The following is a 22064-nucleotide window of genomic DNA, read 5'->3' as shown; positions in this document are numbered from 1 at the left end:
CCTTTTGACATGCATGTTGCCCCACTTCCACAGAAAAGAAAATATAACAACCCAAAGATCTTACTGGGCAGCTGAGTTTCACCCTGGCTGTCCCAAGCAAGCCCCTGGGATATATGGTCTGTCTCAATGCTGAAAGTTGTGAAAAGTTGAAATTATATCCTTTATTTCCAGATTTTATAGGTCTGTATTTCTAAACTCTTGGGTTGTGATGGATCAGCGGAGGGGATGTTGTGAAATAACCTTGGCTTTGATTAATGGTCAATGAGCAAATAATCCCATTTTGTGTTATGTGAGGAAAAGTGGGTCTTAGTACATTACCCAGAAATACGCTGCAGGCAACACTTAAAAGGAGGGAAGGAGGGTTGACTGAGAGAGATGGCAAATAATTGGCATTCATTTAGTTATTTTTAGTACTTAAAGCCATGACCCCTTTGAAAAGGAAACTATAGAACAGCCACATAAAATCATAATGATCAGCAATCTTCAACCTTTTCTTTCTCCAAATTGAAATTTTGACTTAAGGCAACTCAGATTATGCATTTAGCCTAAATTGAAGCTGCAGTTCTTTGCAAATTTTCTTGTGTGTAAAGCAGTAGGACTTACCTCTAAGTATGCATGCATAGATAGCAGCATCCCCTAGTTTGGTGCCCTCCAGATGTTTTGGGTACAATTCCCAATAACCCTAACTACTGGCTGGTAGGAGTTAAAATCCAAAACATCCGGGGGGGGCGCGGTACCAGGTTGCAAAGGCTGACATCGGATTGGTCTTGTGCATGTGTTCAGAGTATTCTAACTTTATCTAATTTCTTTCTACTTTGAAGAAAGGCATTTCCAGATGTTATTTCTCCTCTTTTCGCCCCAGAGTGTTTAGGAGCCAGCCTTGAGCTCTCTTCTATATAGATGTTCTGCTCTTGCAGATTCAGGAAGCTCCCACCTTGTCTCAAACCCAGAAACAAGTCAAATTAACAGAGGAACTCTCCCACATGGGTGAGGATTTTGTTTGCCCCCCTAGTTGAAGTGAGTGGATCTCATATACATGTTCATGCACTATCATGCAGATGGGAAATGCAGTTTTCGTTTAGATTATGTACTTCTCCAAATTTTGCAGTGCAGTTTTCAGCTCAAGTCTTTCTATAGAAAAATGCAAATACAAGGCAGGAAAGTTGCACAGAAAAATCCCCAAAATAGGGAAACTTGAGTGTGCACATTTATGTGCAATTTAAAAAAAACAGCTACAGAATGGCCTTTGGATTGAATGTATGCAAAACTGACATGGACTGGAAATAGACTTGATTTAGCCATCTGTAGTTGTAAACCTATAGAGAGGCAAGGACAAAGAACTGTGGAAGAAAATAATTCTGGAGTAGCTTCCAAAATGTTCCCCAAAATGTTTTGGGAAGTGCACAAGGAATTAGATTACACACTTGTTTCATGATTCAGATTCTACCAGTAGTTTGGAAAGCAGAAATAAGGTCTGGGACCATTTTCCTATTGCTTTATATCTGTGCAAGGAAAAGCTTTACCTTCCTTAACTTTTGATTGTCAGATCGTGCTTAAAGGCAGAGGAACAGAAGAAAGAAAGAAAAAATGGTGGCAGTCTTTTGTACCACTAGCCTTTTCAGATCAGATACACTTCAATGTCTTAACAAGAAAACTTGATGTGAAAGAGAAAAGGATTTAAAATGGCCACCAGTATTAATTCTAAAATTTGTTAAGGAAAAGTAATAGTTCAAAAACAATATAGTGCCAGATATCAGTACTATAGCACACCAACGAGATAATTGGTTCTGTTAAACTGAATCAAATTTGCTGTCCCATTTTAGACTATTAAAATATGTAATCAAGTCCAAAAATGTGGAAATAATTGTTCAGCTGCTAACAGTAGCAAAGACAGCAAAGAAGAATGCGGGGGGGGGGGGGCACACAACATTTTTGATGATTAATCTTGATGATTAAAATGGCTAAATATGTTCCATTTCTGAGAAGAAAGCTACCTTGACTCTAAGGAAGTGTGTTTTATTCATAATGTTCTGGAATAACAATGTACAGAGGAAGCTACTTCATAGCCCAGCATTGTGGACACTGACCGGCAGCCACTTTCAGGAAGATGTTTTCTAGTCTTACCTGGAGATGCTGGGACCTTCTATGTGGAAAATACTCCCCCTCCCTAATGCACAACCCTCTACAGGAAGCCACTGTGAATAAAAAATGTAATAGCAAGTTTAAAGAAAGGATTAAAAGAGCTCCTCATGACCTTAAATTCCATGCGCAGTGCCGAGTACCACTAGCATCCTGCCCCTTGTGTTGAGTCTCCTCTTAGATATAACCAGAGGCCAAAGAGGACAAGGCTGCTGTGTATTTCTGGAAAATGTTAAATTGGAACATTTTCCTGTGCAGACCAGGCTGCTCTGTGTATGGTCATTTGCATCGGAAAAAAATCACTTTGCATCAGAAAATCACTAGCGAGTGGACTAAATTAGAATATTAAACACATATCAAATAAACAGCAAAGCTAAAGAAAGTCTTTATTGTCCCAATATACTGAAATATTTGAGGGGGGAATTGTGATTTAAATACCATATTATATACATGCTTTTATTAGAGTATTTGTAGGATTCTAAAAACAATAGTATGTACTTCCTTTAATTCCTTTATTATTTAAAAGTGGGAAAGAAACAAAGTACTTCTGAAAGTAGTGGATACTGTAATTCAACTTTTCCCCAACCTCATACCTTCCAGATTCATTGTATTTTAATTCACAGCACCCTTCAGTTGGCATGGGGGGCACCAGGTTGGAGAAGGTTATGTTAATTAATTTTAGGAAGCCAAAGAATTGTGTGTGATGTGCTGTGAACCACTCATCTATTTCAACCGAGTTCATTTCTCTTCCATGACTGTCGGGGATTCTTCAGTTTTGCTGTAGCTTCTTATTAGTTCTATTTCACAAAGACTTCTGTCTGTTTCAGTGAAATATATGTATTATGTCACATGTTTGCTAAGGATAATTACCCCAAAAACTACAACTGGAAAAATGTCATGCTTGACTAACACTGTACTTGCATTTCTGTGGAAAAATAAATATAGGAAAAATGTCCATTATGGAAAATTTTCCTCCCTCCATCCCTGCTCCTTTTTCTTTGAAATCTATGTAGGAAAGGTATTCTAGTGGGATGCAATTTGTCATGTAAGGATGCAGAAAGCTCTATGTGCTGAAATTCCCTGTGTGGGTGCTTGCACACAGAGGGCTCCTGGTGCTAACAATCAAAAGGCATTGCGTAGCTATTCCATCTTTTCTTCTTTAATGGATATTTTCCTGGAAAGGAAAAAAGGAGAGATGCAATGGGAAGGCTAGAAATCGCAGATAGCAACAGCTGGATCGCTTGTAAAATTCCATGAACCAGGCAGGTAATGTGAGGTAAAAGTCTCATGTGGAAGTATCCTGGGCTGCAGCTGTTGATCATGCAGGGAGAAATGTTTTGCATATATGAGGGCCAAGATTCAGTCCCTGGTGTCTCTGGGGAAAGAACTCCAACAGCCTTGATAAGTTGCTGCCAGTCAAAACAGACCCTGCCAAGTTGGATGGATCAAAGGTCTAACTCTCTAAACAGCCATTCCTTATACTTTTTCTTAAAAGAAAAGTAGTTGGCTGTCTCGAATCTCTTGTCAGTTAGCTTTTAAACCCAAGGTTAATGGAGAACTGACCAAACACCTGTTTAGACCAGTTCAGAATCTTCTTAACAGGGAAGGAATGGCTACATTTCATGTTCTATTTCACCTCCTTTTCTGATCTTTTTACTACATTAACTGGAAGTTTCTTTCTGTTTTCATTGACACAAAGCTTGTAACACAAAGTGTTTGAAAGACTTTTTTTTGGAGAAGTATAGTAGCCCAGCCACACTGGGAAGGCAGGTGTGTGACGACTTTGCTTTATTCTTGAGAACTTAGGAACTTGCCATATGTCAAATTTGAAATGTAAGCATAAAAACTAGATTTATCAAGTGTTGCCTAATTTATATCCATCAGTAGCTATTTTTAAGAATATATGCAATCCTCAGGCTAAGAAAGCAACTTTCTGAAGCTTGGAACTCCAGGAACAATTCTGTACTTTAGGACTTTAAAGCTTTCCACCATCAGACATCATGGGATTATGTTCATTGGGCTTTTTGCAAGACGGTCATTCGTGAGAATACCTGAAATACCTGGTCCAAACCTAATCTTTCAACATTCTTTTGCAAAGAACCTTCATTAAGCCTTAGACGTCTGTGGAACCAGAAAGGCCTTAAGGCCTTTCCCAACCTGGCACCCTCCAGATGTTGCACTCCAATTCCCAGTTGTAATTGGGAGTTATAGTCTAAGACATCTGGAGAACAGCGGGTTGGGAAAGGCAGCCTTAAGGTATTAAGATTTTATTACGTTCTGTCTCAACTGGAGCCTGGGAAAGATTCTTCATGTCTTTGTCATGTTTTCATTGTTGTTCCATCTCATTAACATAAACATCTTCCATTTTCCCTTCGCTATATAGTTTGCTTTGATAATGTATAGGAAATTGTACTTATAAACAGATTTTCTAGATTGTGCAGTGCTTTTTGAGTAAGAAAACCCAAGAAGAGGAAAGTCTTTCTGTGGGAAATGTTCCATTATCAACAATGAGTTCTGGTTTTGACAGTTTTTCTTAAGTCAGATCTCCACTACTGAAAAAAGCATCTTTGCTTTATTCAGATGTAAAACTAGCTAGGTCTCGAAATGCTCGTGTTTGTGTTAATTCGTTGGCATCGGTTAGCAGGGACTGCTGCTTTATGTACTTTGGAAAGTATAGGAACTTAATTGTGCCAGTTTCCTTAGCCCTGCCAAAGTGTTAGACCTGGCACCTCATCTCCTCCAAATTTTCATGTATGCCCGCAGGCTTTGTGCATTTGGCACTCTGCTTGCCTGTAAACTGTAAATGAAGCAGGAAAATTGAGCGCACTTTCCACATTTTTTCTGGATGAATGTTGTACTTTTCTATGTATCTTTTTATATTGAAATAGGAGTGTTACGAATCCAAATTAGGGCTACAGTCCTACTGGGTACTGAGCCCCATTGAGTTCATTGGGACTTCTGAGTAGAAAAGAACAAGTTTGTGCTGTTGGGGTGTTTAATGATTTGCATCTGCTGCCTCCCAAGTGCTGCCAGCCACTCACTCGCGCATCATTCTGAGTTTTGCTTCATGAGCAAAGCAGTGTGTGCTTCTGTGCCACTTTTTAGGGTAAGGAACAAAAGGAAAACCGCAGCTTTTATCTATCTCTTCTTTTGTTTTTGGTCCTTTAAATATGTAGCACAGTTCGCTGTGTGACCTCAGTGAACGGGGACTGATCTTGTTGAAAGATGACCGAGCTTTCATAGTGCAGTGCCTCATTTCCTTTCATGCCTATGACCAAGTGGTCCATTTCACTGCATTCTTCTGAATTGAGTAAGTTGGAAATGCAGTATCCCCATTTATTTCAGATTTCTCTTCCTCGCAAATGGACAAGCTTTTAAATTCCACAGAACTCTTTTCCAGAAAGAGAAAAGGAAATGCCCTTAAATGGAGAAAGATGCTGTGTACAACTTAAGAAGCTGAAGGGATCATCTTGTTTCTTTATATGCATCGGTGTTAGGAATAGACTAGACACATGTGACCAGCATTTTGCTTGACACATTCCAGCATATATCCACCCTCCACAGTCAGAGGGCCATAGAAAATTTTTCTTTCTGCCCCTCTTTGAAAAGGTGCACCTCTGAAGGACCTCTTTTCCCTCACGTCCCTTTTCCCTGAACTCTGTGTCTTAACCATCCTCTATAGAAACAAAGGTGGGGGTGTATTTGCTGGCCATAATCTCCTGCCTCCCTTTCTTTCACCCAACAAATTTCAACTTTCCCTTCAGTTCCTCTCCTTCGACCCAAGTCTCCACTTCCCTCCACCATCACCTTATTTGCTGTCTTTCCCCAGTGCTTGATACAATATAAGAGGTAGGCCAGCCTTCCCTGGCCTCATGATGCATCGCGCAGCATCGTCTATAATGCACATTTGAACATGCTTACTGGGGATTATGGGAGTTGCATTCCAACACACTGAGAGGGTGCCAGAGCAAGGAAAGCCGATGTCGACCAACATGTAGGAGAGATGAAAGATGGTGCTGGTGGTGATGATGCAAATATAATGAAGACATTAATACATTATAATGCATCGTCTTGTGGGGTTGAACTGTTGATAGCACTGACTCGCCATACCAGACAGTGCACAGACATTGCTTTGGCAGTATTTTCTGAAATTCTCATGTTGTAATTTTTTCTTGTTTCTTTTAGTTTTTCATGGCAGTCTTTTGTTTTTCTCCCCCCACCCCCCCATCCCCGCTCACATGCCTCCTGGACTGGTGGAATTTAAATGTAAGCTCCCATGGAACACTCTGGTTTTTTGTTGTAAATTAAATGAGTACTTACATAAATCTGCTTCTCTGAAAAGTCCCATGTACTTTTATGCTGCTATATATAACATGAGCTGAAAGTGCTGGAGGTTATTCTTTGGCATGACAGCAATATCTAAGACCAAGAGCTGCCATTCCCCAAGCAGCAGCAAATTTCTCTTTCAGTTTTATCCCTATTCAGAAAGTGCATTTTGCATAAGGCATGAGGACAGTGGGAATAAAGAGTCCTTTCCTCACATATGACTTCACCACAATCGGTGCTGCGGTGCTTGGTGGAGGCAGCTGGCCCGCTTTAGACAATCATTTGCAGTCCTGAAACGGTGCCACCGAATGCTTCTGCCACTCGGATGGCACTAGTGTGACTCCATGCGAGGATGTCAAACCCTCCCGGACAAAAGTTTGACCTTCTGGTTTTACACCATTTGCTGGGATGGTAAGTTCCCCTTAGAAACTGGTGGATGGCTCTCCTTGATCAGTGCTTCTTGTCATGTTGACTTTTTTTCCTTTTTAAGATATTATTTTGTTTTTATTACAGATTGTAATAATTTTGTTAGCTACCTTGTAGATATTTAGGTGGAATATTTCCCTAATTAAATACTAGCTTGAATGCAAACATTTCTGTGTGAACAGGTTCTGAAAGAAACAAGGCTAAGCAATTCTAGAACTATTGAACTGAATAGGAATGAGGGATGGTGTTGGAGTTACCATATGACTCCCTTTCTGCAAGACGTGTGTGTGTGTGTGTAGACCCTAAACAAAACTGCTAACCTGGGAAAAGAGTTTTGGGGTGATGAAGATACATATATGAATATATGTGTTTTGTGGAGATACTCTTAAACATTCCAAGATGGTAAAAAATTGAGACCAAATAGGCCTCTGGTTATCCTTTTTTTTTTTTTTTAACAATATTGACAAGTATTTGACATTGGCTGTCTTTGCAAATGATCTTAAACCTTGCCCAATTTTATTTGAATGTTCCAACGTTCAACGCAAAAGCTGAGAGTTTACCCAACAATCACCCATTCTCTTTTGATGAGTTAAACTGTGGCTTATTTAACACCTTATCAACCCAAAATTCCAGGTTTGGACATCACAACAACAACAACAATTCCTGGGTTGTTGACTGGAAGTCCTAAACACACTCATTCTCTCTCAGCTACAACAAGTCCTGGAATAAACTAATCAAGAACTGTTGTTACCTGTACACAGGTCCAGAAAGTGGCAAGCTAGCCTCTGCATTATAGGGACCCTACCACCCATTCTGCCGAGGGGAACTTCTGGCCCAAAGTTCTGCCCATTTGGCACCACTGGCTCTATTAGTTTTTTGCAGCAAAAATAAGACAGCTGAAAGACTAACAAATGTATTGTGGAATAAGCTTTGTGAACTCCAGTCCAATTCATCAGGTGCATGAAATAATATCCACAGTTGGTGGACACACACACACACACACACACACACACACACACGTAAAGAAAAACATGTAAACAATTGAGGTGAGATGGAAATAAAATGTCTCTATTAAAGGGGTGTCCAGCTAGTCTAAGACTGAAATCTTTAGTATGTTGGCTCGAAAGTGAATTTATTAAAATCAAGGAGCACTACATAAATATGCTCAGGATTGGGGAATAAGTTGTTTTATAAAGGAACATTTCTATAGTTTAATAACACAGCATTGCGTTGTAAAGAAAGGAACTGCAAATCATGCTCTTAGAGCATAACAGCTTGATAAGAAAATAATTGTATAAGGTTTTGATATGATCTTCAGCTGCTGATAAGACATGCTGAATATGTAGGTTTGATGGTTTGCACCTTGGAAATCTGCTCTTCTTTGGTAAATAATTAGTAGAGTGCCCTAGTTGGGTTTTTTGCAAATGTACCATTTGCAGAAAATCAAAGCAAATCTACTGCTCTGCCTTCTATATGTAGAAGCCTCCATGCTATGAAGAGAGGAATCGTGAACAGATGAGAGCAGAACAAATCCAGGTGTCCTTTTTGTTTCGTTGCAACAAATTTGGAATGCAGTGCAGAAAATAGTGATGCAAAAGCTTATTACCAGGAGTGGTGCTTTGGAATACCCGTGCAGAAGAACATGATTTTATATCTTTTGACTCCTCTTTCCACCTCCTCAGAACTGAATTGTTTTAACTCCTTGCATAGGAGTCCTGGTTTGGTTTACTCCGAGAGGTTTATGTGATTCTTCCAAGCAGTCACCCATCCAGCTGCTGACCAGGCTGAGACATGTCTAGGTTTTAACATTGCATGCCGAAACTATTCTCTCCTTTGCCTGGTCTCCTTGCTTTTATCTGATGCTGTTTGTTGCCCTGCGTTACCAATGCACAAAAACCCATGTCGGACCAGGAGGAATGGGCACAAACAACCTGAAACAAAAAGGATCGCCACAGGGGGCTTCTGTGTAGACATAGCCACATTCTGCAAGACCAGACGCAACTGTGTCCTACATAGATTCTCATGGTGCCTTCCCCTCTCCCCCTCCCACCATCTCTAGGCATTTTCTTAAAATGAACAAAAGCAATTCTGAGCTGGAGAGGTTGGACAGCGATTCTACAGAACACCTCAGCCCCACTTTCCAGGGGATCCACGTCACTTTCACAGCTGGCTCCACAGACAGTTTGAATTTGGACGCAAACACCATCAGCAATGGAGGTAGGTCAGTTTCATCTGTTGACATGGTGTTGCAGTGCTCTGCAGAGGGGGTGTTTTGCCCTCCCATTTCCCCAAGTCATCCAAGAGGAAATTGGCGCTGTAATTGACATGGCACTTCCCCCTTGGAAGCTCTCCTTCGGAGAGGAGAACATTGAAAGATTCTTGTGTTTCATTGCAGGGATTGTTCACAGTTTGAGCAAATATTACAGAGGTACAGAAGCAAGCAAGCAGCAATCCACCCCAAAGCAACAATACAGCAAGCCCTCCATTTCCTAGCCAATCTTAGTCGCTTTTCTCTGTCTACATTAAATTTCTCAGTAAGAGATCAGAAAAGCCTTTCTGTAACCTCTACCCACCTTGCAGGGCTGTGATTCTAAATATAAGTAGCCATCTGTGAATGACATCAGGAGGGTGAATACCTGGAGGAGGGCTTTCTCTGTGGTGGCGCCCCATTTATGGAATGCGCTCCCCAGAGAGGTCCGCCTGGCGCCGTCGTTATTTGTTTTTTGGCGCCAGGCTAAGACCTTTTTATTTAAAACTTATTTTAATTGTTAATTTATTTATTTAACTAGGGTTTTTTTGTTTGTTTTTTAATTTTTAGCCGAGAATACACTGAGATGTTATTGCACTGGGGTTTTATTGTATTGGGGTTTTATTGTATTGTTATTTATTGATGTTTTGTGAGCCACCCTGAGGCTTTATTGCGATGGGGCGCCATAGAAATGTTTTAAATAAATAAATAAATAAACTGCTTTTGTTGCCCATTAATTAGCCCTTGTTCAAAGGGCTTCTGTGCATGAGGTTTTCAACCTGCCACTTTGCTGAGGCTTCTGTGTCCAGATGATTGGCTCCTTCGCACATGCCTTTTTACTCCTAAGGATTTCGTTTTTCTGCCTTGCTGTATGTTCCATTATACAACCAAAAGTGGCACTGTGGAATAGTGGAATTGTGAAAATACACAAATGTTTCCATTTATTCCAGCACTTTCCAATAATAGCACACTTTCTCAAAAGCAAACAAAAAGAGCTGCAGAAATGTTCAGGTAGCACAGAACACTGTGTGAAGCACTGTCAGATTGCTACTCTCGTGATACATGTGTGAGATAGAGAACCCTTACTTGTCAAACCATGCTAACTGAAGGGAAGCTAACAGCCCATAACAGTCACCTGTTGACAGAACCTTCACCAAATTTGAACTACACTGCGTGGCCCAAATATGGAACCAACTCCAAAGAGTTTGGCCGTTTTGTGGCGAAGGGCCTGTTGCCACCACAGTCGTGGGTCCTTGACAAGCTTCTGGAGAAGCCCGACATTTGTAGGAACAAAGCTGGAAAGCAGCTCTGTAGGCAACAGGACATTTTTCTCCAACTCCATAATTCCCAAGCAGTACGCTGCAGCAAACTTCTGTGCTAAGGGGAAATGGCTCATGAGCTGTCAAAATGAAATAGAGAACATCTCTTGTTAGCCTGAAGTCATCAGCCAAAGAAGAGAATGTTTGATTTGTCTCTTTGAGATTGACTGCTCTGGGCTGGGATTCAGGAGGTGTACCAACCAGTGACTCACGCAGAAACACGGAAAGTGGAGTCCCGTGGGCTGCCAAATTCTTTCTCCTGCTTACCACAAAGCAACCCTTTCTGAGAGGGAGAGTGAATTTTAGCACAGAACAGAAGGGTTCCTCCACTAACAGGTCTGGGGAAATACCACACAGGAGTCTTTGACTTACTCTGTTAAAGAAAGCCATGCTGCAGCCAAGCAAACTTTTCTCCAGGATCTGTTGTTGAGCAGGTATGTGTTTTTCCCCAAGTCCACACACAGCTCGCCACGTTGCCTAAATATTTACTCTGTACCATATTCACGACTCTTTGGCAGCTACTGTCCGGTGCTGTGGATGAGAGCCAAGTTGTCTTCAAAACACAACATTGACTCCATCTTCCAATAAAATTTCCTCAACTGGACACATTTGCTTCCCGTACAGATCTAGGAATTGCATTGTTCTCAGTTCACGGCACGTAAGGAACGCCACACGTGCCATAGGGCTTCACACTTCAGCTCTACAAGTTGCCGCTAATGAAGCTTGATGGGTTTTAAAATGAGGAACTGGGGAGGAATGAACATCCTACTCCTTGACCCCAAAAGGAGCATTCTGCACAGACCAGCGGGTTGGCAGGAAAGGGGAGCGTGCCGAGTCCCGTCTCTGACAGTGGGCTGCGTTGCGAGGCTGGCCCCAAAGGAGGAAACTTTTCTCAGCCAGCACAGAACTGCATAGCCTTCCATCTGTTTTCTGCCACTCTGCAGAGAGGGAGGAAAACAAGGTGCCTTTCCCAGGAAAGGATGGCGTGGGCTGCAGTGCTTCCCTGTGCGTGGCTCCTGGCCGTCTTCTGTGCCGCACAGACAGTGGTGTCCTGCCAGGAAAAGATGCTGCTGAGCAGTGGCAGAGGGATGTGCAAGGCTAATCAAGGGCAGGGGGAGTCTGCTTCAGGTGATTTTTCTCACAGAAGTTGAGTGGGGCAGTTCACCTGTGGTGAAGCATCCCTGTATGGTTTCTTGGAACTCTCCTATCTTATGGGGAACCCAAGTGAATGGGGAGCTGAAACATCCTTGGCAGGATTGGTAGGAAGCAAAGCTGCGTGCAGCATTTTAGAACCAAATGCTCAGGGTGTTGAGACGCTGGAGGGCTTGGCCTTCCCCACTCTGCCACAGTGTAGGGACTCTGTGGCAGGGCCAAGATCACCTCTACTTTGGCCCTTCGCCTCACCTGAGCCATCAGTTGTTGACTGACGGTGGGATTACCCGCTGTGTGGTACATCTGTAGAAGAAGGGTGGGAGATGAATGGGAAAGTTCCAGGCCTGTATCAACATCTGTTTGCTTGTTTTATTGAGAAGACCTTTGATCCCTGCCCGTGCTTTTGAACAAGGCACCGATGGCATGGATGTTTTGAGGTTGTAGGCAAAAATAATTAGAGTTATTGTCTGGGCATCAAAAGTGAGGATGAGTCGAGTGGCATCTATTTTATGTTGTGCCATTAACTCTGCATTCTTCTGTGATTACCTGCATGGAATCCCACCTGTTAAGACAGTTGTAAGCAACGGGGGGCACTGCAGAGGGGCAAGAGGCCTTGCAAAGCACCCCAAACTCCTGTGAGTGAGGAACCGAGAGAGCAGATAAATGCCCAGTCTGACAGTGGATTCAGTGGGGCTTACTTCTGAGCAGACATGTGTAGGACCGCACTGTCAGTATGTTTTAGCAGCATTCAGAGCAGCTGTGGCCACATGTGGCCTTGAGTGCAGCCCCACCTCTCCTCTCCTGCTGCCCCCACACTGCTGGAAGTTGATGGTGCAGCAGCAAAGAAGTCACTGCCAAAATTCAGCAGCAAACTGTTACGGAGGTGCCAAGGTGCCAGATTTAGCTTGTTTTTGAGCTAAACATGGCCCTTGGGGATCTCCACTGCAGTTTGGGTGACACAAGTGTGGCTCCTGGGGGAACCTGGTGGCTGGAAATGGGCCTCCAGACCACCTGAAGTCAAACCTTCTATTTGTTTTGAATGAACTGGAATTGCTTTGTTCCCGTTCTTTTGCAGTGGATTATACTGGTGGCTACTTTATCTGTTGCGTGTGAACCCCATTGAGCCAGTGTGTGGTAGTAGGTAAGAGACAGGACTGGGACTCAGGTGACCTGGGTTCTAGTCCCCACTCAGCCATGCAGCCAACTGGGTGACCTTGGACCTGTCACAGGCGCCCAGTCCAGCCTACTTCACAGGGTGATTGTTGGGGGATAAGACTGAGAACAGGAGGAGGAGAATGGTGTAAGCCACTTTGAGTTCTTTGCAAGAAAAGTGGGATATAAATCTAATAATAAATGGAGTGCTAAGCAATAATGGAAAATGCAGTGCACAAATAAATTGTGACTATTTTAAAAACCATCATCTCGGAATCTAACAGCTTTGTGTTATCGATGAAGACTAAAACCAAAGCTCTCAACTGAATTTTCTCTTCACTGTAATATGTATGCATAAGCATATGTGTGCATATACATGCAAAAGGCCTTGGCATTTGGTGATACTCCAATATGTCTCGGAGCCTCTGCACAAAAGTGACTGCTGTTGGGGTGCTGCTGTCTCCCCAGAAACCTTTTGTGTCAGTCCAGGTGCATGGAAAGGCTTCCCTGCTGCTTAAGGGAAAGTCCTCCTGGGCTGGAAGGTTTTGTGGCACTGCTTCCCATGCCGCCGCCGCCCCACCCAGCAGGTCAATAAGGCCAGCAGTCACGCGGTCGTCTTTTACTTGTGTCACTGGCCTGTGCTGCATCGTACGTTGGGATCGAGTCCCAGGTAGAACATTCTCGGTCTTTAATAAGCCTTCCCTTTCTGGGCAGAACCTGATATTAGGACTCATGTTGTAAAAGGTCTTTATTTAACCATGAATCTCTGGCTTCTCATTTACTGTCTGGGTGTGTTTCAGGGCAGATATGCAAAGCGAGTCTCCGTTCACCCACGCGTACCGGGAAGCAGATCTTTCCTTCAGCTCATTTCTCCGCATGCCCCAGCAAGGACAGGCCACCCTCCAAGCCCTCGCAGCCACCCCCTCTGCCTCAAAAGAAAACAGTCAGCAGGGCGGTTTCTTCGCCTGACGGTTTCTACTGGGGCCCAGCCTCACCAGCCAGAGCAGCCGTTCCCACCAGCCCCAAGCTGAACTGTAGTCAGTCAGAAAGTAACGTCTGTACCCACGAGGAGTTTCCCTTTGGCTCCCACATGGGAAAGAACCAGCGGACATTTGCCTCCTCTGAATCGCTGGAGAAAGCCTTCAAAGGATCCCATTTCCCGTTCCCGCCTTCTGGTAGGAACAGCAATGCCTGCTGCAGCCAGAACAAAAACCTCCCGCCACGGTCTTTCTCCCAGCACAGCATGTCTGCCCAGATGTGCTCAGGTTCCAGCCTTCAGCTCCACAATCTCCTCAGCAACATCGACAGCAAGGAGGGGGTGTACACCAAGCTGGGGGGGCTCTATGCGGAATCCTTGCGCCGCCTCGTTTCCAAATGTGAGGACTGCTTCATGCGCGACCAGAAGGGCGAGCTGCACTTCAGCGAGAACAACTGGTCCCTCTTCAAACTGACCTGCAACAAGCCCTGCTGTGATTCTGGGGATGCTATTTATTACTGCGCCACCTGCTCCAAGGACCCCTCGAGCACCTACGCAGTGAAGGTACGTAGCGGCGGGGTTGCTACTGTCCTGCGGCGGGGAAGCCTTGCCTCGGGGCTGCAGACAGTGTTGCTCGGGCCCCAGGGCGGAAGTTGGTGAGGTGTTCAGCTTTGCATAGCTTCCTCTCCCTAAGCTACCCCGCCTCTTTCTATTCCTGCCTCGCTCCCTCGCTCACACCTCCCCTTTCCCCCCACATACACATAGCAGAAGAGGAAGCCATTCCCAGGGGAGTATCTGGAGAGCGAGAGGGCCCACAATGTCCAGATGGCTGGGTGATGCTGAAGGCCATGGGGCTGATGACATGCACTGACCTTTTGACCATTTTACTGATCCTGTTGTCAAAAGAGGGGTCACCTCCTGGGGGACAGCCCTCCTCGCACCCCTCCGGCAATTTCTTGCGTCATGCTGGAAACCCTTGGAATGCCTTACCTATTTCACTTGTGGAGCACCCTCCTTACTTGCTTTGAATTTGGGTGACATAGGGGTCCCTCCAGAGTTGCTTGAGTCCCCCTAAGAAATGTGAATAGTCTTTAACACTTAGTATGCAGCCCAGTGTGAGTTTAGACATAAACTACAGCTCCCAGCATCCCTCAGCCAGCATGGCTAGGTAGGGAATGCTGGGAGGTAAAGGACAGTTTTCCTATCTAAACGTGCACCCTCAGGCAGAGAATTTTCACTAGGCATTGTGTTGGGCGGGGAGGGTATGTGGTTTGGCTTGCTCCAAAATTTCTCAGATAAATCACCTGAGAAGGATCCTCCACATTTGCTTGAATTTCGTCTTACTGGGAGAGCTGCTGTCAGCCAATTTGCATCACACAGTCTGTGCAAGAAGTACCAAGTCCACTTCAGATTTTCCTTCTGGCAAAATTCAGTGGCAAGTGGCACCTAATGGGACTGGATCCATTCCATGATAAGAGAGTGCTTGAAAAAGGACAGATCCAGCAAACAGTTGAGTCTAATGCACCTAGTCAGTACAAGCACAGAAACCCAAAGACAGAAGGTGGTTCTAAGAAATCGGTCCAGAATGTGCCAAATAAAACCCAGAGGGGGCATGGAATTCACAGGGTACCTGCTGACTAGCCTGCCAGCAGCAATTCTTCCTTAAGCGGAACTGCGGAGAGGTTGGAATCCAGCCAACAGGGTGTAGCTATACCTGGTTGTCATGGTTCCCTGCCAACACAGGTATAACGGCAGGCCTAGGAGGAAGCATGACACTTACATTCCTGTCAGGTGATGTGCCTGGAGCAGACACGCCACATGCTCCTGTTTGGAGTTGCAGGGTGCAATTCCTGGAGATTTCTCTTCCTCAAGCCTCTTGCTCGATCAGAATGAATGAATGAGTTCTCCATCTGTGGTCGCCATCTTTTTCCTGACCTTAATATTTGTGAACATCTTGGGGCACCTTGCTATTGCGTTCCGGACAGGCAAGAGGCAGCAGGACTCTCAAGGGCACCTGTGTGTCCTTGGAAATCCTTCCTTGGTGTCCACCAAGGTGTCCTACCACTCTTACTTTTCACATTTTTTTAAATAACACAGTTTCTTACTGGCAGCTGAGATGGCTTCAAAGTGCAATGAGGGCCTTTCCCATCTTTTTTCCCCCATTAATGCCTCTGGGCCATACATGAAGCCAGAAGCATGTTTAGAAAATTAGGATTGCATGTCAGTGTTTTCTTCTGCAGCATGTCCATGTTGTGGGCAGTTTCTCAAATTGAGAAATGTGCCCATGGACCAATAAAGTTGCCTATCCCTGTTTTGGTGGCATGTTGCCATCACATTCTCAGGTTTTCCTTTAGTCACCAGGACTAGAAACTTAACTTTTGCTAAACAAAAGGGGCGAGATTTCACAAGAACAAAATGCCCAGGTGATCACCTCTTCCTATCCTTGCGGTAGAGATAAGATTACACTCTTTAAATGGGGCAGGCTGCACAGATGGCCTCAGATTCCTAAACAAATCCTTACTAGACCTTGGCAGGTCTGAAACTTGCATAATTTTGAAGTTCTGCCATCTCTCTTCCTCCACACGGTGTGAACTGGGGGCTGATTTTCAATGCACCACACGGTGTGTCGTCTGCACTGGTGCCAATTTCACAAAGGCAAAAGGCCTGCCTTCACTGGGTTTGGACTCCCAGCAGATGTTTATGTACAGACCCTCTTGTGGCTGCAAGAGAAGGGAGACAAACCTTTTTTGTGTCTGTTGCAGACCACACGCGTGTGTCCCCCGCATTACAAAATGTCCCTCTATTGTCTGAGGCTGGCAGACAGTAGCACACTGAAGTGGAGCCAAAAAGAGAACTAAGAGACCAGCTCAGCTGCCGTGCAAAACAGCCAAGTGTGGAAATGTAGCTAGGCGATTTTGAGGAATGCTTTCATTTTCATTGCTGGAATATTTCTGATAGACAATAGTTTCAGGGCTTAGCAGCTGAGTCGTCTTTCTTTGCCCTGCGATTGTTGCACTGGGTGCAGACATGAAAGAAGCTTCTGATCAGCTCGCTGCCTCAAGTCAGGCTTCAACAAGTCTGTCGATTTGGAAGTCTGAGCTCAGGCAAGGTTCTTGTCATCTCTGAGAGCTAAGGCACTGTTGTTCGTCATTTTCTTGTGTGCGCGCACAGAATTATAAGTGGAATTGGGAGGAAACTTGGGTCAAACCATTCTCTCTTCCTAAACCCCGTTCTTGTGGCTGAACTACGCGTTCGATAGGGCTGGGAGTGTGTGGCTGCACTGGATGTGTAAAAAAAGAAGGGGTGTCCCAGTTTAGAGGGGAGAAATGGCAGGTGTGTGCTGTAGCCGGGAATAGAAGGCTGAAGAAAAGGCAGAGGGAAAGCACTGTGTGTTGCTTCTCTAAATTTACTCCTCTCGCACACTCTGCTTTAGGTGCAGAAGCTCAGGCTCCCAGATCCTGGTTTGCCGTCCAGTGTGGCACTCAAACTATCCTCCCTTAAGACAGTCCTGTAAACATGCTTGTAATTTAATCACAGGATCAGGTTAAGCACAACCCTAGAAAGGAAATGCAGGCTGTGTCCCTTTGCTCAGTCTGGGTGCTTAAAAGCAACAGGATTTTAAGAATGTAGTTCTGCACAGCAAGTTAAGAGAACAATGGCAGTATGTGTAATAGTTAAATCAAAGAAATGCATTTAAGGTGCAGTCCTAGGCATGTTTAGATAAAAATAAGCCCTACAGTTCCCTTGGGATGCCAAGTTGGGAGTTGCAGGTTGCTTTCCTGTCTAAATACATAGAAACAGAGCGAGTCTGACCCCCGGCTCCAGCCGGCTCCGCTCACAACATGCCCACCAGGTGCATGTCTGCCCACCATGTGAATGTCGCATAGGATTGTGTCCTTACCATCTTAAAACATCCCATCCTCAAACCTAAAGCAAGGAAAGGCACTTACAACGATTAATAGGTTCAAGCAAGAGCATTTAAAATATTAATAAATAATATTTTCACTATAACATGCAATCAGAACAAAGCCACTGTTCACAGTTCCATTAAACCAGCTCCTACTTATTCCCATCCACCAAACGCTTGTGTGATATCAGGCAACTGCAAGAGAGACAACACTGACCTTCAGTAGAAGGCGCTTTTAAATACATTTCTTTGTTCATGGATATTTTTGAACCTCTTCAGATTCTATATGAATTGAAATGCAGAAAAGCATTCAGGAGAATCAGGCAAGCTCCACTTAACATCCAGGTTTCTGTTTCTTTTCTTTCTTGTCTGTCTTTAATGGGGAGGTGAAACGTTCTTTTTTAAGACTCGGTCAGGGACAGTTAATGACTGCAGGATTTGGGGATTGTAACATTTTTCTGCAGAATACCAAAGGTGACTCGTTTTTTGCATTCAAGCTGACAGTGAGACAGGATTGTTGCTGCAGAGACTAGAGGGCTCCTATGCTACTTTCCAGCTCAGGATCAGATATAAATAAACTCTCAAATTAAAATGCTTTGAAACACAACATTGAGGAGTCTCGCTGTGTGGCAGAGCTAAAGGGTTATTAAGATAACAAGCCAGGGATGCAGCTCCTGACTTCAGGTTGCTGTTATATATTATAAAATAAAACAATACATTGACATGTGCAGAAGAAGTGGTTTAGAAGCAACTATTGTGAGGTGCCCAGCCCTAGCCATCTTTTTCTTTGGGAGTTCTAAAACAAAATATGATTATGATTTGTTTCTTCAGCCCCATCAGCCTGGAAGACATTTTGCAAGGTAACTTAAACAAGAGGTAGGACTCTGCCTTGATTATTTATAGCCTACATTTAGTTTGAGGGCGGGGAGGCTGAGGAGAAGCTATAGAGGGGGATGAAATGGTACAAAGGCACTGGTGTATCGTTAGGCCAGAGTCTTCACAGAAAAGTTTTTTGGGTTTTTTTTTTTTTTTTTAGGAAAGAACTGAAAGAAAACACAGAAGTGTTACTTCAGGTACATTTGGCAGTACCTGCCCAGGAGAGGCTCAGGTGAAACAGAGTGCCAGGCTTGCTCCCATAATGCTTCTGTCTCTGGCCTGGCACTTCGGTCCGAGCAACCAGTCAACTGCACCGCTCTCAAACACACATCCTCCAGGCTGCCTGCCTGGTTGGTCCCTGCGAGCTTATAGTTAGACCTCCAGCCCTGGTGGCTCTGTGGACGCACATTTCTCTGCAGCCCATGCTTCATTCCTTGGCTGCCTCTTCCCCTCATTGCACAAAACTTTCTCAGCCTCTATCCCTTTTCTGCTTGCAGATTTGTAAAACGCAAGACACGAAAGCCACGGCCTCCTGCTGCAGCCCCTCCGTTCCCGTCCACTTCAACATCCAGCAGGACTGTGGCCATTTTGTCGCCTCCGTGCCCTCCAGCATGCTGAAGAGCGCCTCCACGGACAGCCAGGGGCCCCCGCGCAACGCCTCCCCTGAGCAGGACTGCGTGGTTGTCATCACCCGGGAGGTGCCGCACCAGACGGCCGCCGACTTCGTGCGGGACGCGGGGCCTCTCCACAAAGCGAAGCCGGAGCTGTACGAGCGGCGCGTGTGCTTCCTGCTCCTCCAGCTCTGCAATGGGCTGGAGCACCTCAAGGAGCACGGCGTCATCCACAGGGACCTTTGTCTGGAGAACTTGCTGCTGGTGCACTGCAGGCCGCTGCCCAGCAGCAGCAGCAGCAGCAGTAGTAAAACCAAAGAGGACGGCCGCCTGCCCAGGCTCATCATCAGCAACTTTCTGAAAGCCAAGCAGAAGCCGGGGGCTGCTGAGGCCAGCGTGAAAAGGAACCAGGCCCGCCTGGCCCCCGAGATCGTCTCAGCCTCTCAGTACAAAAAGTTCGATGAATTCCAAACGGGCATCCTCATCTATGAGCTCCTGCACCAGCCCAACCCATTCGAAGTGAGGGCCAACCTCAGAGAGCAGGAGTACAGCCAGGACGACCTGCCTGCGCTCCCCAACTTGTCCATCTATTCTCGGGGGCTCCAGCAGCTCGCACAGCTGCTGTTGGAAGCGGACCCGATCAAGCGCATCCGCATCACGGAGGCAAAGCGGATTGTGCAGTGCCTGCTCTGGGGTCCCAGGAAAGACTTGACGGACCAGCCTCTCAACCACGAGGAAGCCCTCCACAGGGCCCTTCACAACTGGATCGACATGAAGCGGGCGCTGCTCATGATGAAGTTTGCCGAGAGGGCCGTGGATGCTGAGCGCAACGTGGAGCTAGAGGACTGGCTGTGTTGTCAGTATTTAGCCTCTGCGGATCCCTCGTCTCTCTGGAAGTCACTGCAACTTCTTCAGCTACTCTGACCTCTGCAGTGTTTCAAGACACAGCACCAATTCTAAGGGAAATAGCACAAGAGTTTTCTGGGAAAAACTCCATGTGGGATATGGCACCCGTCCTGGTTCCCTTTACAAAATCACAATTTACTAAAACAGAACAAATTTCATATTCAGGCACAGCTGTGCAAAGTTCAAAACGCACATACATTTCAGGCTAAGTGTCATTGTCAGTGTCGTGAAATGTAAACCGTGTACCTGGAATTTACCACCAGATTTATTGCATTCTGTGTGATTTTTGGAGACAATTTTTTAAAGTGTGCTCTTCTTGCTTTGCTCGATTTTGTTTTGGCAAGATTCTGTTTTTTGTTACTTTTGTGGTGAATACTGTCTCTCTTGGGGCAGAAACGTGTAAAATATGTATACATTAAAAAAAATTCCCAACATGCCATCCCATTGTGACACTTTCAAGACCAGGACCATGCCCTTAGCCGCAAGCAGACTGTCCCTTGAACGGTAGGTCAGCTGTGCCCATTCAGGCCCCTCCTTTCAGCCCCCCTCCAGGGCCTCCTGGGAAGCCAGGATGGAAGAAATCTCGGGGAGGTGGGAAGATGGAGCAGATTGAGTGATAGGAAAGGAGCCGTTGGCACTCAGCTTCAGGATCGCTCACGCTCCCAGGGAGGCAAGCACTTCTTCGGTGTCCCTCTTTGTCCTCATTATCAAAACAAGAACATCCTTCTTGCTCTGATGACTAGTTGCTCCGGCTTGGCACCCACCGTCAAGCACCACAGGTGCATCTTGTAGCACGTGCTGTTAATTCTGCGCATGTCAGGTACACGTGTCCAGCAAGTAAAAAAAAAAAAAGCAAAATCCACTCTCATGTGCAGAGGAGCCCGTTTTGGAAGGCACTCTGAAAGGGAGGAAACGGGGGGAAGGGGGAAAATGTTCCCAAGGTATTTTTAGGTGGCATTTTGGGGGTAGGTGGTAGAAGGATGGGCAGGTTACTGAACACCATGCCCATCATTCAAGGGGAGGTGCAAAACCCAGGGCCCTCCGTCAGTTTTGGGGTCACCAGTGGAAAAAGACAGCTTTTGCTGGCACCGTGCTATACATGACTTATACCAGTGAGTGGTTATCATCCATTTCTGTGGGGAAAAGGGGAGACTGTTTTGTGGAGCTCAAAACCTGCACTTTACCCCTGAGAAGCCCTGGGTGATGTGCACATGTGCAGAGAGGTATGTTTGTGCTCTTAAGGGAGCACAAGCTCTTAAGGGAGAGCCGAAACTAACCTGCCTCGTCCTGGCCAACGCCTCATTGAGGAGAATCCTCGAAAAAGGAATAACTCAGCAGCTCAGGAGTTTTGCCTGCTCTGCCTCTCCCCACTTGTATGTCACCATTTTTAGCAATGGTAGAGAAAATGCATCAGTCTCTTGCAACAAAAACAACCAAAGAGCCTTGTGACACCTGAAAGACTACAAAATGTGTTACCATGTAGGCCAGGGGTCTGAACCCCGTCCCCACTGACTGAAAGTGGGGGTGGATTTGGCTCAACTGCAGCAAAAAACCAACACAATGTGCAGGGACTGTGCACATTTTTCGTAAGCAGAATTGTGCCCCAAGATGCTTTTGACGAGGGGTCCTCAAACTTTTTAAACGGGGGGCCAGTTCACTGCCCTCACTGTTGGGGGGGTCGGACTATAGTTTGAAAAAAATATGAACGAATTTCTATGCACACTGCACATTAAAAAATTAATTAAATTTAAAAATAATTAAAAATGTTTGCTCCACTCCCTCAGGCTGCAGCAGAAGCCCAAGATGAGGTGGGGAAAGACTTTCTGTGGGAAAGCCGTAGCCGCCTTGCTGAGCCCGGGGGCAGCCGCTCGACGGCGGCATCTTGCCCATTGAAGGATGTGACTTCAGCGTCACCACCGTCAAGCAGCTGCCCCAGGGCTCGTTAAGCCGGCAGTGACTTGGCCCGCAGCCCGGCGACATGGCTCACGTACTTAAAAATGGATTTTAAAAGTTGTATTTTTCCTAC

The 22064-nt window shown here is 45.3% G+C and overlaps 1 protein-coding gene across 2 annotated transcripts in view; it reads left to right on the top strand.

The window, feature by feature from the left end:
- PRAG1 (PEAK1 related, kinase-activating pseudokinase 1) overlaps window positions 1-20432 on the top strand; it is a 47556-nt gene extending 27124 nt beyond the window's left edge. For both annotated transcript variants that reach the window (XM_044418943.1, XM_044418944.1), the window contains exons 4-6: window positions 8951-9108; window positions 13563-14302; window positions 19019-20432. In XM_044418943.1, coding sequence (XP_044274878.1) covers window positions 8951-9108; window positions 13563-14302; window positions 19019-20056 — 1936 coding nt within the window. In that variant the 3' untranslated portion in view covers window positions 20057-20432. The remainder of the gene's footprint in view (window positions 1-8950; window positions 9109-13562; window positions 14303-19018) is intronic.
- The last annotated feature ends 1632 nt before the right edge of the window (window positions 20433-22064 follow it).

Source organism: Varanus komodoensis, unplaced genomic scaffold (assembly GCF_004798865.1).
Source record: "Varanus komodoensis strain SLA01 unplaced genomic scaffold, ASM479886v1 scaffold94, whole genome shotgun sequence".
Classification (NCBI taxonomy): Eukaryota; Metazoa; Chordata; class Lepidosauria; order Squamata; family Varanidae; genus Varanus; species Varanus komodoensis.
The sequence above is the reverse complement of the archived record's forward strand: the minus strand, read 5'-3'. Positions and strand labels throughout refer to the sequence as shown.